Source organism: Palaemon carinicauda, chromosome 21, assembly GCF_036898095.1.
Source record: "Palaemon carinicauda isolate YSFRI2023 chromosome 21, ASM3689809v2, whole genome shotgun sequence".
NCBI lineage: Eukaryota > Metazoa > Arthropoda > Malacostraca > Decapoda > Palaemonidae > Palaemon > Palaemon carinicauda.
This window is the reverse complement of record NC_090745.1, coordinates 58,705,480-58,720,123: the sequence shown is the minus strand read 5'-3', so window position 1 is coordinate 58,720,123 and position 14,644 is coordinate 58,705,480. Positions and strand designations below refer to the sequence as shown.

At 44.5% G+C, this 14,644-nt stretch overlaps 1 protein-coding gene across 3 annotated transcripts in view; it reads left to right on the top strand.

The window, feature by feature from the left end:
• Nucleotides 1-14,644, top strand: part of Polr3F (RNA polymerase III subunit F) — a 718,140-nt gene that overhangs the window by 449,268 nt on the left and 254,228 nt on the right. For all 3 annotated transcript variants that reach the window (XM_068345021.1, XM_068345020.1, XM_068345019.1), the window contains one exon: nucleotides 8,898-9,047. In XM_068345021.1, the coding sequence (XP_068201122.1) occupies nucleotides 8,898-9,047 (150 nt within the window). The remainder of the gene's footprint in view (nucleotides 1-8,897; nucleotides 9,048-14,644) is intronic.

Below are 14,644 nucleotides of genomic sequence, written 5' to 3'. Positions count from 1 at the left end.
TTCTCCAAGGGCCCCATCTTTTGGTGGGTAATTCGTTTTTGGCGAGAAACGTCGGATCCGGGAAGAGGGTAAGGTCTCCTGAGTCAGTAAACAGGATATGACCCTCTTCTCTCGATAATGCCACTATTTCGCTGACTCGGGCTCCTGAAGCAAGAGCAAAAAGAAATATAACTTTCTGAGTCAGATCCTTGAGAGGGCATGAATCATTATCCAAGTTGGAGGCGAAATGGAGCACCTTGTCCAAAGACCAGGAGATCGGTTTCGGTGGGGGTGCTGGGCATAGACGAGCGCATGCTTTCGGCATTTTATTGAAGATGTCACTAGACAGATCAATCTGGAAGGCATGCAACATTGGTCTAGTCAAGGCCGATTTGCAAGTAGAAATCGTATTGGCTGCCAAGCCCTATCCATGAAGGTGAATAAAGAAGGACATGCAGAAATCAATGGTGATTTCCGTAGGATTTTTTGCCTTGACGAATGAGACCCATTTTCTCCAAGATGATTCGTATTGCCGTCTTGTGGATTCGGTCTTGTATTCCTCGAGGAAGTCTAGACTTTTCTTCGAGATCCCAAACCTTTTCTTCGCGGCTAGGGAGAGAAAATCATGAGATGAAGGTCCTTGATTTTCGATGATGAAGCGAAGACAGTCGACTTCTGTACTTGCTGGGAGAGAACTGGGCCCGGGAGAGGGATCAGCGTGGGCTGCAGCTCCAGGACCAGGGGGTACCAATTGCTCCAGGGCCATTTGGGAGCCACTAGGGCCGCTGTCCGTTTGAAGGTTCTCAGCTTGGAGAGGACTTTCAGCAGAAGGTTGGTGGGAGGGAACAGGTAGATCTTGGACCATCTGTTCCAGTCCAGTGACATGGCGTCCACTGCCTCTGCCTTGGGGTCCTCGTACGGGGCCACATATCGAGGAAGTTGATTGTTGTCGCTCGTTGCGAAGAGATCGATCTGAAGTTCTGGGACTTGGTGAGAGATGAAGGAGAATGATCTTGCGTCTAGAGACCTTTCCGACTCTAATGGGCTTGTCCGGGATAGAGCGTCCGCCGTCACGTTGCGGAACCCTTGTAGGTGAACTGCAGACAGCTGCCACTTCTTCCTCTCTGCCAGACGGAAGATTGTCAGAAGCACCTGATTTATCTGGGGCGATCTTGAGCCTTGGCGATTGAGACATCGAACTACCACCGAGTTGTCTAGGGTTAGACGAATATGGATCGAGGGAGGCGGGGAGAGTTTCTTCAGTGTTAGAAGGACCGCCATGGCCTCCAAGATGTTGATGTGAAACGTCTTGAATAGGGGAGACCATGTGCCTTGAGCCTGTTTTTGGTGGGAGTGACGTCCCCAACCCTCTAGCGAAGCGTCCGTGTGGATGTTGAGTGAAGGAGGTGGGAGTTGAAGAGGGATGGACCTTTTCAGGGCCGTCGCTTCCGACCACGGCTTGAGGAGAAGCCGAAGTCTGTTTGGGAGCCGTCTCTTGAGGTCTCTTCGAGCGATGGATGCAGAACGTCTCCAGACTCCCGCGGCATCCTTTAGCTGTGCACGAAGCACCGGGTTTGTCACTGAGGCAAACTGTAGAGAGCCTAGAACTCGTTCCTGCTGGCGTCTTGAGATCCGTTTGGATTTCAGTAGTCGTTTGACAGACCCTGCTATTTCCTTCCTTTTCTTCTGGGGGATGGAAAGGCGCGTGACTGAAGGTTCCACTGGATTCCTAACCATTGGAACTTCTGAGCTGGAGAGAGGCGAGATTTCTTCGCGTTTATCTTGAATCCCAGGTGTTCTAGGAACTGGGGGACTTTGCTGCAGGATTTTAAACAATCCCCGGGCGATGGAGCCCAGACTAGCCAGTCGTCGAGGTAGGCCATCACCTGGACGTCTCGGAGGCGGAGCTGTTGTACTATGGCGTCCGCCAGCTTTATGAAGATCCGAGGGGCCACTTTGAGGCCGAAGGGCATGGCCCTGAAGGCGTAGCTTTTCCTTTGGAGTCGAAATCCTAGGTAGGAGGAAGCGTGATGGTTCATTGGAACGTGCCAGTAGGCATCCGCCAGGTCTATGGAGACCGTGTAAGAACCTCGAGGCAGAAGGGTCCTTATCTGTTGAAGAGTCAGCATCTTGAACTTGTTGTTCGCTATGAACTTGTTGAGGGGGGATAAGTTCAGAATGACTCTGAGCTTGTCGGAGTCTTTCTTGGGGACGCAAAACAGTCTCCCTTGGAACCTGGTTGACTTTACCCTCCTTATCACCTTCTTGTTCAAGAGATCTAGGACATATTCTTCCAGAAGGGGGGTTGATTGTTGGAAGAATTGCTGGAAGGTTGGGGGTGGTTGAGTCCAACTCCAGCCTAGACCCTTCTTGACGATGCTGTGTGCCCAAGGATCGAAGGTCCAACGATCCTGGAATTGGTGGAGTCTTCCTCCCACTGGAAGCACTTCATTGCTTTTGGTCCCGAGGGCTTACTGCCTCGGCCACTAGCTCCCCTTCCTCCTCTGCCTCTGGAGGGACGGCGAGATGCGTCTCTGCCTGCACCTCTGTTTGAGCCTCTACCTTTGGGACGAAAGGTAGTTGTCTGTTGCTCAAAGGCAGGAGTGAAAACCGGTGACTGGGACAAAACCGGTTGGGTGACTGAAAGGTCTGTTGTGGCTGAGCAGCCACTTGGGGAGTAGTGGGTCCCGGAAACTGCCGTCTCTGTTGACGTTGCTGGGGTTTTGGCTCGAAGGATTTCCTTTTAGGTTGAGGGCCATCGTCCTGAGAGGATTTCCTCTTTTTCGACATGCCCCACTTGTTGAGAAGGTTCCTATTCTCAGTGGCGGCCTTGTCGGTGATCTCTTTCACAAGGTCGGAGGGAAAGAGGTGCTTACCCCAGATGTTGGAGGAAATCAGCCTCCAGGGTTCGTGTCTCACTGTGGCACCTGAGAACACGAATTCACGACAGGCTCTCCGAGCCTTCATGAAGTTGTACAGATCCTTTACCAGAGTCGCCATGTGCGATTTGGCGAGTACCATGTAGTGGTCGGGGACTCTGGTGTCACCAGCCATGACGTCAAGCTGTACTTGGAGGGACATGGATGCTGCGAGCCTTTCCTTTGTGTCTTGTTCCCGACGAAGGAGATGGTCGTTAAGTTTCGGGAGGTCTTCATTAAACGGACGTCCAGCCACGTCAGGATCTAGTTTTCCCACCACGAAGGTATGCTGGATATCCTTCCAGTGTCGAACGTCGGGGGGAGTCACCATGGAGAAGGGTCTGCACTCCTCCAGTGCAGGACAGGGCTTCCCTTCTTCCGCTGCCTTGTGACACGCAGCGAAGGCCTTTTCCGTAAAGGGAAGGACTGCGTTGTCGGGTGCGACGTAAGTAGGATGCTTCTTGCTCAGTGCCGGAAGCTTTGAGCAGGTAAAACCCCTACCTTTAAAAGCGTTGGCTAGCATAGCTTGGGCCTTCGGGAGATCGAACACTATCACCTCCTTAGGTTCGGTCTCTTCTTTAGAGGCAGGTTCGGATCGAAGCCGGACGTAACAGTCCGGGTAAGCCTCAAAGCTCGGGAAGAACTCCACTTCTTCCAGGGCAACCGAGCCGATCTTATCGCTGACGAAGATCCTGCCCGTTGCGATGACCATATGCTCAGCATACCTCCAGGGGTTGGCGTGTGAGCATATCGGGAGGTCCTTAACCGAAATCTTCTTCGATTTCTTGGAACCTCCCATGGACCTGATGAACTCGTGTGTCACTTGAAGCTTCTGTTCCATAAGGGCTTCTATCATACGGAACATTTCCTGGGCGGATGGGATGGGGTCCGGGGTAGCGGAGGTAGATGGGGTCCGGGGTAGCGGAGGTAGACGGGAGAGACACTTCCGTCGGTGTAGGAGTAGGGGCGGGGGTGGAAGGCGGAGCGACCTCCTGCTCCGACTCGATGTAATCCACCTGGTCCTCCTTATCGTCCGCGCCTTGGGCCATGAGGGTCCTCTCCGTGTCCTCCGAAATATCCGACACACGTTCTTTGTTGTCGGCATCCAGGCGACACTCGTGCATGGACTGGGCCATGACAACATCGGGTTCCACCGATATCTGGACGGTGGGGATCTGATCCTTGGGGACCACAGAATCTGGGGATGCCTTTGGAAACAATAAGGCCCTCATGTCTTCAGTGGCAAGGTACGGTCCCGTGGCGTTCTTCTGGAAGCAACGCACCCACTTGCGTAGCTTCTCTCGAGAAGCGTCCCTAACCTCCGCTGAGGGAGGATTGTTAAACGCGTCGACCAGGCGATCCTGGCAGACCGTACAGTTCTGCGGGTCCCAGAACTTTAGATCCCCTTTCTTGTTGGCACAAGGGGCGTGGGTCCTACACGCCGTGTGTCCGTAAAAGTGCGGGCGCTTCACTGCACAGAAGCTGTGGTCGCACTTCAGTTGCTCTTCCTGTAAGAGAAAGAGAACATGAGTATGGGGGAGTCACAAGGATGACTCCTAAACTAAAGTCAAATATTAATTGATTAATTTTAACTTAACATTAAGCGTGATGCACAGAAAATGGGCGGAAAGAAGGAGATAGATACATACTCCGTGTAACTCACCCGGCTGGTTACCGTGGCCTTCATCCATAGACAATCTGCTGTGACCGAAGGCACAGGATAGAGTTCAACATGGAATGCTCGTAGGGCAGTGTGAATTCTATTGGAAATTGTCAAGGGTATAAGGCTAGGACTGAGGCCACTCAGACACTAGAATTGGGAACTAGAAGATCCCATAGGGTAACGGTTTCCGGCAACCAGCCGTGCTAAGATACACACAGCATGCTGGAAATCTGTGATATGCAAGAAGACAGCATGGTTACTAATAGAACGGTAAGATAATACCAATCCATTTACGTAATCAAGTCATCTGGTTGCGATGTAGGGCTATCAACATCAAATGATAGCTAGTAGAAGGGGGTGCAAGTCGTCTTGACGCCTCCGGAAGGCTCCGGCAGACCGCCGGCACGCCGGAGGCCGCTCCAGCAGAGTTTCTGGCATTAAGGAAGACAATATAGAAGTCAAGAATAATACTAGGGTGGCGGCCGCCGGCACAGCGGCGGAACGCCGGCAGGGAGCGGCGGCTCCGGCAGCCGGAGGTAGCCGGCTTGGTGACAGGGACAAGGATGGTTATAGCAGAACCGGAGTGCCGGCAGTGGATGCCGGCACCCCGGGGGCCGGCCGGTAGACGGACGACTGAGGCTATGAGGAAAGAGGGAAGGCCATCGGCTAGGCGCCGGCGGCAGGCGGCAATCCCCCGGCACACGGGGGACTGGCGGCGCAGAGGGCAAGGGGTAAGTCACCAAGGTAGGAGGTGGGTATCACCGACAGTAGAGGCGGCAAGGGACCGGCACCAGGATAGAGAAAGAGACAGAAGGGGGGATGTAGGGGTCCGGCCACGGACCCCAAGACATCCCACCTGAGTGGGTGTACCCATGATAGAGGCTAGCCCTATCACCCAGAAGCAGGGGCCGCAGAGGACCGGGAGCTAAGGGAGCCCAAGGGAGGGCAGGGAACACCCAAGAGGGGGTCGAACCCCTGTAGACAGAACGCATCTAGTGGCTAACCCCATAGGACACTATGAAGGGTATATGTACCAGAGCGGACTGCACACAGGAGCTCAAGGTAGCACTATCACTCCACCCTAAGGAGGAGTTGTAGGACAGGGGACAGATGGGTATAGACTAACCTAAGTATAGGCTAGTCCATACAAGAGATAGGTGGGGAGGGGAGAAGAGAAGGGTCTTCTGTGGAGGAGGTTCTGTACCAGAGCGGCCACCAAGGAAGGGAGGACGCTCCCTAGCCTAAGGTAAGGCAGCCTGTCTGAAAACGGTGCATGGGTATCGTTTCAGCAAGGTACAGAACTAAACCCTCCAAAACCTAACCTAGAGCAGGGATGTTATACCCTGAACTAGGAAGGATGGAAGACGTATCGCTATTGCAGGAAAGGTCGGAGACCTAGCCCCAGCAATAGAGGAAGGACTAGCCGTTCCTCGTTCTCGGACGCAACCCTAAGGGGGGATCATTCCCTTAGGGAGGACAGAGAAGCGATATAATACTCTGATATGAGTTTGATCCCCTTACGTGGTAGGGGGAGCAAGGCTACACAGAGGGGGTGCCCTAAGGCAGGGGATGAAGGAAGCATATAGGGGTCCTACTTGTAGGTTAGGTTAGAAAGACACACTATCTAACCTGTCCCTTATATGGTCCCTGAAGGCGAAAACACTTGCATCACAGTCAATAGTATTGTAAAATAATGCCACTATCTTCATAAATAACCTAGGATCACTGATAAATATCATGCATGAACACTGATATAGGCGCTCTGGCCTAGGGGCTATACTAGCCAACTGGTATGGGGTCAGATGATGACCGATAAGGGAGCGTCAAAACACGATATAAAAGTTCCTAGCTATGAAGACTAAATAACTAATAGTATCGATTAGTTAATGAGGCCGGAAAACGCTGTTGAGGCTATCTAAATAAGGCATGCAAAACCAACAGCGACGCCATAAAATGGCCGGTCCGGTGGAGGCACAGCTCTGCCACAAAACATCAAATATCTCGAAAAGTAAAAGTTACTTTACGGTCAGAGCTTATTTAAACAATACTGGAACCTTGTACTCAACTTTCCAGAAGAAGGCGAGGCCGAAGGTAGCGACATGACGAAGATGCAAGCTGATGAAAAAGCACAAGGGAAAATCTGTCTTAGCAAGGCAAGCTACTAGAAGAAGGATGAGGACGGACGTGACGTCATTTAGCAATGGCGCCCGTTTGTTTACGTCTCGAGTACCAAAAGTAGCCACGAACGAGATTAGCTGTGGAACGGCTCCCCAGCTATTCTCCGCCCCTACACACCGAAGTGTTAACTCTGTTTGGGGTGTAGATAGCTATGTGGCGCGTTAATACATGCGTCCCCTGTTGATATACGATGTCTTAAAAGGGAAACCTTTAGGATACTCGCTCCAGAAGTTAGAATTCTGTGATAACCTGTGGTTAAATTCTCTGGGAATATTTAGTAGTGATATACCCAAGGAAGCTACCAAAAAGGAACCTTCCATCAGGACGCCATGGCTTGAGCCCATATAATATATATATATATATATATATATATATATATATATATATATATATATATATATATATATATATATATATATTCCAGTCACACTCCTAGTAAACATATTTTGACGTATTGTTAAATTTTCAAAAATTTCGGTAGCTGACCGAGCTAATGTAATATATTAGATATTACTTGTTTAAAACACATGACCTACTGGTCACTGTGGAATTAAGAGAAGTGTGAGAAATGCCATAGTCATATTCTAAGCAGAATGCAAATGGCAAACCTCAGCAATGTAACATTTTTCATGAAGAGTAAACACAACCAAGTCCGTGAGAAAGAAGTTGTCTGTGAGAACGGAACAAGTACCTTCTGGTATTAATGTTGTGTTTACTATACATCCATAAGTGCTGAGATAACTGTATAAACTTTAATATGAATATGGATATTTGTGGCAGTTCACTTTGAGATGTCATACGGAATGGTCATCCGACCAAACCATCTATACTCCTGTGATAGAGATGTTAACACTGTTCTTAAAGAATAAACTATTTTAAAGTTAACTTACTTAGACTTTACTTGAAGATGTAACATACCAAATCTAATCTATAACACATTTAAGATGACATTTGAAGAGAACCCAAATGTGTGTTAACAACATTAGCACACCAATAGATGTCTTTGTCCAGTAAGGGTTGTTAATTATCATTTGGTTAAAACTGCATACATTAAGGGTAATGTTCCTGATTGGTTTTGTAGGATTAGGATTCCTAATTGAATTTTTTTTCCAAAATTCCATGTCCTTTCTGGTTAAAAGATGTTAAAAGATTGTTCACTGAGGTTATAAGGAGTTGCAATAGAGTCAAATGAAAGACTTGAAAGTTAGGGTGCATGATGTTAAATGCAACTGCTTCTCTGAATTTTTGTAGTTTTTGCAACAGTTCAGTGGTGTACCAAATTGTATTCACTAAGCGTTATTTTAAAGAATTCGGGTTCTCTTAACAGCATTGGTGGTCTTTATATCTTAAAGCCATTTAATACAGTATGGATTTTGACTAATGCACTTTGGGTCTTTTTATTTTATTAATTAATGAATTTAATTAGTTTTAGGCTTATATTTTCCTACCAGGAATACTTTTACACAGTGTTTGGGTAAAATATATCGATAAGTAATAAGTAATGAAAAGAATTTTGAAACAAAGTCTATGGAATCAAGTAATAACAACCGTTGTAAGTTTGGTACTGAGACACCAGCCTAAGATGTAAGTCTAGTATAGAAAATACTATAAAGATAATTTCAAGAACTTTAATTTCCTGTCTCTTTCCTTCATGATCCACCTCCATCAGAGTGTAGAAGTCAGTAATATGATCATCAGGGGAGGTTCATAGAAATAAATGGAATTTTGATAACAATTTTTCTTTTTATTTCTATACCCACCTGATGTTCATGTGCATGTCCACCCTCCCCACAGACTGATGCTGTCTAGATGAGAAGATATTCATTTTGACTACATGTCAACCCACACAGTGGTTGTTGCCAATAGTCACCTGATGTCTCATTGGTGGGGGGAGAGGGCGTTGGTGCTTGGAAGGGAAGAAGATTTGAAGTGTTTAATTGTTTTTGGGGTAACCTCAGGAGAAGTTGGCTTTGAAAATCAAAGCAATGTTGACTTAAGGTGAATATAGAAATAATATTTTATTATTATTTTTTTTTTAATTTACATTGGACTAGCTCTTTTGTTGAAAGAGTAAACAACACATGCTTCTGAGGTAAATACTAAAATCATTCATTTAACTTTGAAAATTATATTAATTATAGATTTCTACTTCTTTCCAGGTTGTTTATAAAATTATAGAAGAATGTGGAACCCAGGGTATATGGGCAAGAGAAATACGTTCAAGAAGTAACCTTCATCTGAACACTGTTGAAAAAGTTTTACGTAAACTAGAGAGTAAAAAGTTAATCAAAAGCTTCAACCCAGTTTCTGTAAGTTTATTGTTCTTACTTATGGGTAATATGTTAGATGCAGTATATTAACTGTTTTGTGTGTGAATGATTTAATAACTATATTTTTTTAAGTGAAAATGGAATTTGACAAATAATTACAACACTTTGTTCTTTGGCCTCTTTATGGTATATTATGTTCAGTAGGACATTCTGTGCTTTGTGAGTTTTTCTTATTTTTGGTTAATACAAATAATTTAATTTGTATTGGCCTTTCAGCAGTACCTTGGGATATATAGAGAAATGATTGCAATATGCATATGCATTTTATAGCTCCGCTATGTAAAAATAAGAATATGAAAGACAAGTGGACAGTGTAATGTTATAATAACTTGACAAATTGAGTTTTAAATCCATTCTGTAAGCTTGCTCATAACCTTAAAATGCTTGTATTCAAAAACATTTTTTGCCATAAGAAATAAAGAAAATTCTATGATTGCATTGCACATGTCCATAAATACACATATACACTAATTTTTAAATGTTTTAATGGTAATTATTGTACAAATTGTATAATCTAACAATAAGAATTAATGGAAATTAATCAAATCACAATGAAAAATATAAGTAATGGCCAAATTAATCCTCACTTTACCTTTGAGGAGAGTCCTGACTGACATGAAGGAGATTAGAGAGGAGGAAGAGAAGCTGATTGCTGCATGAAAGGAAAATCTCTCTCCATGAGAACTTCTGGTGAGATATCAGGAGTTCATTTAAGAATGATATTCACTATCCCTAACTGGATCATTAAATTTACACTTTCTGGTCACTTGGTCATCTTTTTTTTTTACACATGTTCAATTATCACAAGAAACCAATCTAGAGATGACTTTTTTTTCCTATTCTTTGAAATGGCATGGAAATGAGCCATTGGATTGTCATTAAATAGCTTTGTTACTCTCCCTGCAAACCCTTATCTGGGTGAATACTGCGTGAATGGTATAAAGGCACCGTATGACTGCTCTATGTGCATTGCAGGATAATCTTGTTTGTGGTTGTCTATGTAAAAGGCCCTTATTGTGCAAACGTTTTACTCACTGTCTGATGCAGTACTCGTAACCCAATTGAAATTTGTATGCTCATTTTCAAAGTTACTCATAACCCAAGGTACTACAGAACTGGAATTATTTTATTATTAATAAACTATTTTTTTTTTTTTAGAATTTACAGATGGGAAACTTATGTAATTCAAAATGATCAATGACTGTTCAAATCTGTTTTAGTCTAGTTTTATGATATATATTAATGCAGACCTCCATTTGTATCTCATCATAATTGTTTTCCCTTCATATTTATCAATGATTAGTTTGAATGCAAGTTCAACAGCATTATCTCACTCTACCTGTTTCTTGTTCCTTTTTCCTTCTTACCAGTGTAGTACCTTAATAATACTTCCCAACTGATTTACTTCAGCTATAGCTACACAGCTGCAGGTGTTGACACTTCTACTTTTCCTTTTTTTATTACAATCAATGCTTCTAAAGTATAATTGTTTTCTTTGTATTGCTCTTATGTAAAAACTCTGTAATGGTTGTTGCAAGACAGCAACCTTCTACAAGGTATCCCCTCCAGCCTCTAATGAATTTTATAATACAGTACTGATTTTTCCTCAACTATAGGTTGGCACACAATTGTTCTTACACAACATACAAAGCCTGGTTCTTTAATTATGGATATTACTTTGGAATGAGCGGGAATCTGTCATTAAAATTGGATAAGAAGCAGTTACTCAACTGGTCAGGGTACGGGTAAAGAGCCCCGCCCCTTTCCAGTTGGAGAGCATTCTATTTTACTTTGACCACTATCATGTACAGATCTACAGACAGAACGTGTCAAAACTGATTTGTTTTCTTTTTGAGAAGTTAATGTTGGTTGTTAATTGAATAATGAAAGCAAGAAGCTCATTGTCATGGAGGCATGATATCAGCAGCCGGATGGCCTAACCAACTGTAGATACACTATCCCTCTGTGCATAAGGACATGTCTGTTTGCGGGCATCTCCATGTTCTGAAGGTAGATTGTGGCCTCCAGTGCAGTAATGGGCTTCGTCCTGAGGGGAAGAAGCGAGCGGACTGTTTGTGAGAGTTGGAATGGGTAACACCCAAGAAAACTCTGGCAGGCTTTTTTCTGCTTCTATCTCTTTGGGGAACATGTATGTTGGTATCACCCCTGTGTATATCCCCCTGGATTGGTACCCAGGGAAGGACATTGATTGGGTGCAAGGTCTTCGGATCTACATCAGCGAATTTCAGGTTCACTGCCTGGGGAATCGCGTAGCTGTCAGTTACTCTGCTGTCGAAAATTTGATGTAAAAGAAGTTTAATTTCCTTAGGTCTTTCAGGTAGGCCTTCCATTCCTGATGTCAAGGGTGTGGTGGTTCCCCAGTGTCAGGAAGCCTGATGGTTCAACTAAGCACTAAAAGACTGGCAAGTTATTTGATGGCTACCGGCACGGTAGGTAATGTGCCGGTGTTGGGAGTTGCAGCCCCGCGGTAAGGTGGAGGAGTGGTTTGGTTTTGAAGGTAAGTGCTACCCCTGTTCCCGTGGTTCCCTGATTCCTTCCTGGTTCCAATGATCCCCTCCCCTTCACCTTTGGCAGTTGCCCAACCCTTTTGATAGGGGTCCTGGCCTGTAGTACCCCTCAGTGTCAGTGGTTATGCCTCCGTCCCCGCAAGTTGCCTTGTGAGTGCCTTTTCCTGTCCCCTATGATGGTGTGCCCAGTGTTGATGCTCTTGTTTGAGTAAATCGTTAGTTTTTTTCTGTGGGGAGAGTTGCCATTGACAGTTGGACAGACCTCGACCCTTCAGCCTGTAGAGTTAGGAGGGAGAGGATGCTCCTCCTCCTCCTCCTCAGTTAATCCATCGCAATTTTGGTCTACCCAACCTTCTCCCACTAAGTAGTCCCATATCCATCATCTTCCTTATCACATGGTCTTCCTCTCGTCTCTTTATATATTCATACCATATCATACTTTCTCTCACCTTAGTTGAAGCTGGTGTTATTTTGAGAGTGCTCTAAAATGTTTGTTCTTCACTTTATCCATTCTAGTAAGTCCACATTGCCACCTCAACATCCTCATCTCAGTTACATCAACCCTGTTCTCATCTCTCCTCTTAGTTTCCCATGTTTCGGAGAAGTAAAACATTGCTGGTCTCACCACTTGATGCTTGAACTTGATCTTTAGCCTAATTGGCATCCTATGATCACACAGCACTCCACTACATTTCCTCCAGCCATTCCCCCCGATTGTATCCTTCCAGTCAGCTCTTCATCTAGGTCTCCTGTATTTTGGATTACAGACCCCAGATATTTAAAACTTTCTACGTATTCCAACTTACGAAAATCGATCTCAAGATCTACCCTTCTCTCTATCTGCTTCCCCAAATTCACAGAGCATTCTACAGTCTTGATCCGATTTATTCTCAGACCTCTCTTTCAGACAGTTCCCCCATCCTCTGCTTTATTATTTAGCGCTTCATCATCAGTAGCACATAAAAATCCATCATCTGCATACAGTATTTTCCAGGGATTTTACATCTCAGATCTTCTGTGAGTACATGTAGCAAGCGTTAATAAAATTGGGCTTAAAGCTGACCCTTGGTGAAGGCCTACCTGTACATTAGATACCACGCACTCTCCCGCTTCACATCGAACCGTTGTTGAACAATTTTCATTCATATCCTTGACTAGATTTGCATATAAGTCAGGTATTCCTCGAACCCTTTTATTAATTTTATTATTTATTTATTTAATCTTTTTAATCCCTCTTTATTTCACATTTAGATGTTATTGTACGAAAGTTGTGTGATTGGTTTTATAGGTTGAAATGATATCAAATGGTGTGTGTACAGATACGGTTGATTATTTTATATCATATAGCATTGAATGGCCTTTAATGCCCCAGTGCTTGGCTTGAGGGCTAAATTTACAATCCAATCCTGCAGGGCAGAACCACTTTTTCATGCCACGTTGCTGGGACCCAACGACTTAGCTATAGGGCATGAATCTGGGACCATGGTTGGGATCCTGGATCCTAGCCCCTTACCTTGGCCCTTGGGACCTTGCTAGGACCCAGTGTTCTGTCTCCTTTACTATGACCCTAGGTCAGTGACCAGGACCCTGGGATGTGGCCCCTGAAACCACAGCTTCCTGATGGTTAGGTTACCCCGGTGGACATGGATGGGATCAGAAATGTACAGCTCAGAGAACACTATCTGCTCCAAGGTTGATAGAGTAGCTGTGCCGATCTTCATCTTCCTTCCTTCCAGATTCTATACCGTGGAGTCCTCAACTAGTAAGTTGGGATAGCACCTTTCGAGACTATACTCCAGCGCCTACAAGCTTTGGTAGACAGAAAATGAGAAGGTTGGATTGCTTGTTCCCCGGGCCGTAGGACACGTGGCTGTGACTGTGTTTCGGCTCCAACCTTAAGTAGAAGTACTTGTGCTTCTCCCACTACTTCTGGGTCCCGTGACCGGAGTCCTGCCATTGCCATTGGCCTGTCCAGGCACTCGTCAGTTCCAATTTACATTCCCGGTTCTTTCCATGGCACAGAACTGTCAGATTTTTGATGGGGTAGGAGAGTCTCTTGAGCATGCTGTTTCACCTTATTGTTATTATTATTGCTAGATAAGCTACAGCCCTAGTTGGAAAAGCAAAATGCTATAAGCCCAAGGGCTCCAACATGGAAAAATAACCCACCGAGGAAAGGAAATAAGGAAATAAACCCTATGAGAAGTAATGAACAATTAAAATAAAAAATTTTAAAAACAGTAACAACATTAAAACAGATATTTCATACATAAACTATAGAAAGACTTATGTTAGCCTGTTCAACATAAAAACATTTGCTGCAAGTTTGAACTCTTGAAGGTCTACCGATTCAACTACCCGATTAGGAAGATCATTCCACAACTGGGTCATAGCTGGAATAAAACTTCTAAGATACAGAAGGTCCTCAACTTAAAAACTTAATAGGTTCCAAGAGGCTGTTTGTAAATTGAATTTTTTAAGATTTTGCACTAGGGTAGGTCTAACCTGGATCCCTTGCCTATGATTTCCAGTTACAAAAGTCAATAGATTGTGGGGTTTCATATGAAATAGATATTGGGTTATTACAAATATCATTTCGGTAACTGTCTTGAATGATGTAATATTGTCTTATTACAGTATTCCTTTATCGTATCTTTACTATTTCCAATTGGATTTGTGTTTCTGTCTGCGGATGTTGCAAGTTGGGGACCTCCTTAGTGTGTAGTGTTGAGCCTCATGATGAAGGCCTGACTATTAGAATTAGCTGCATGCTTAGTATTACGAAAAGGATGGAACTGTCCGGGAAGATCTAAATGTAATGGATGGTAAGAATTATGAAAAATCTTATACATAACAGCTACTTGAACAACGGTGCCAGAGATTAATATCTAGACCAGGAATATGAAATTTAATTGACCGCAAGTTCCTGTCCAACAAATTAAGATGAGAATCAACAGCTGAAGACCAGACAGGAGAACAATTTTCGAAACAAAGTAGAATGAAAGAATTAAAACACTTCTTCAAAATAGATTGATCACCAAAAATCCT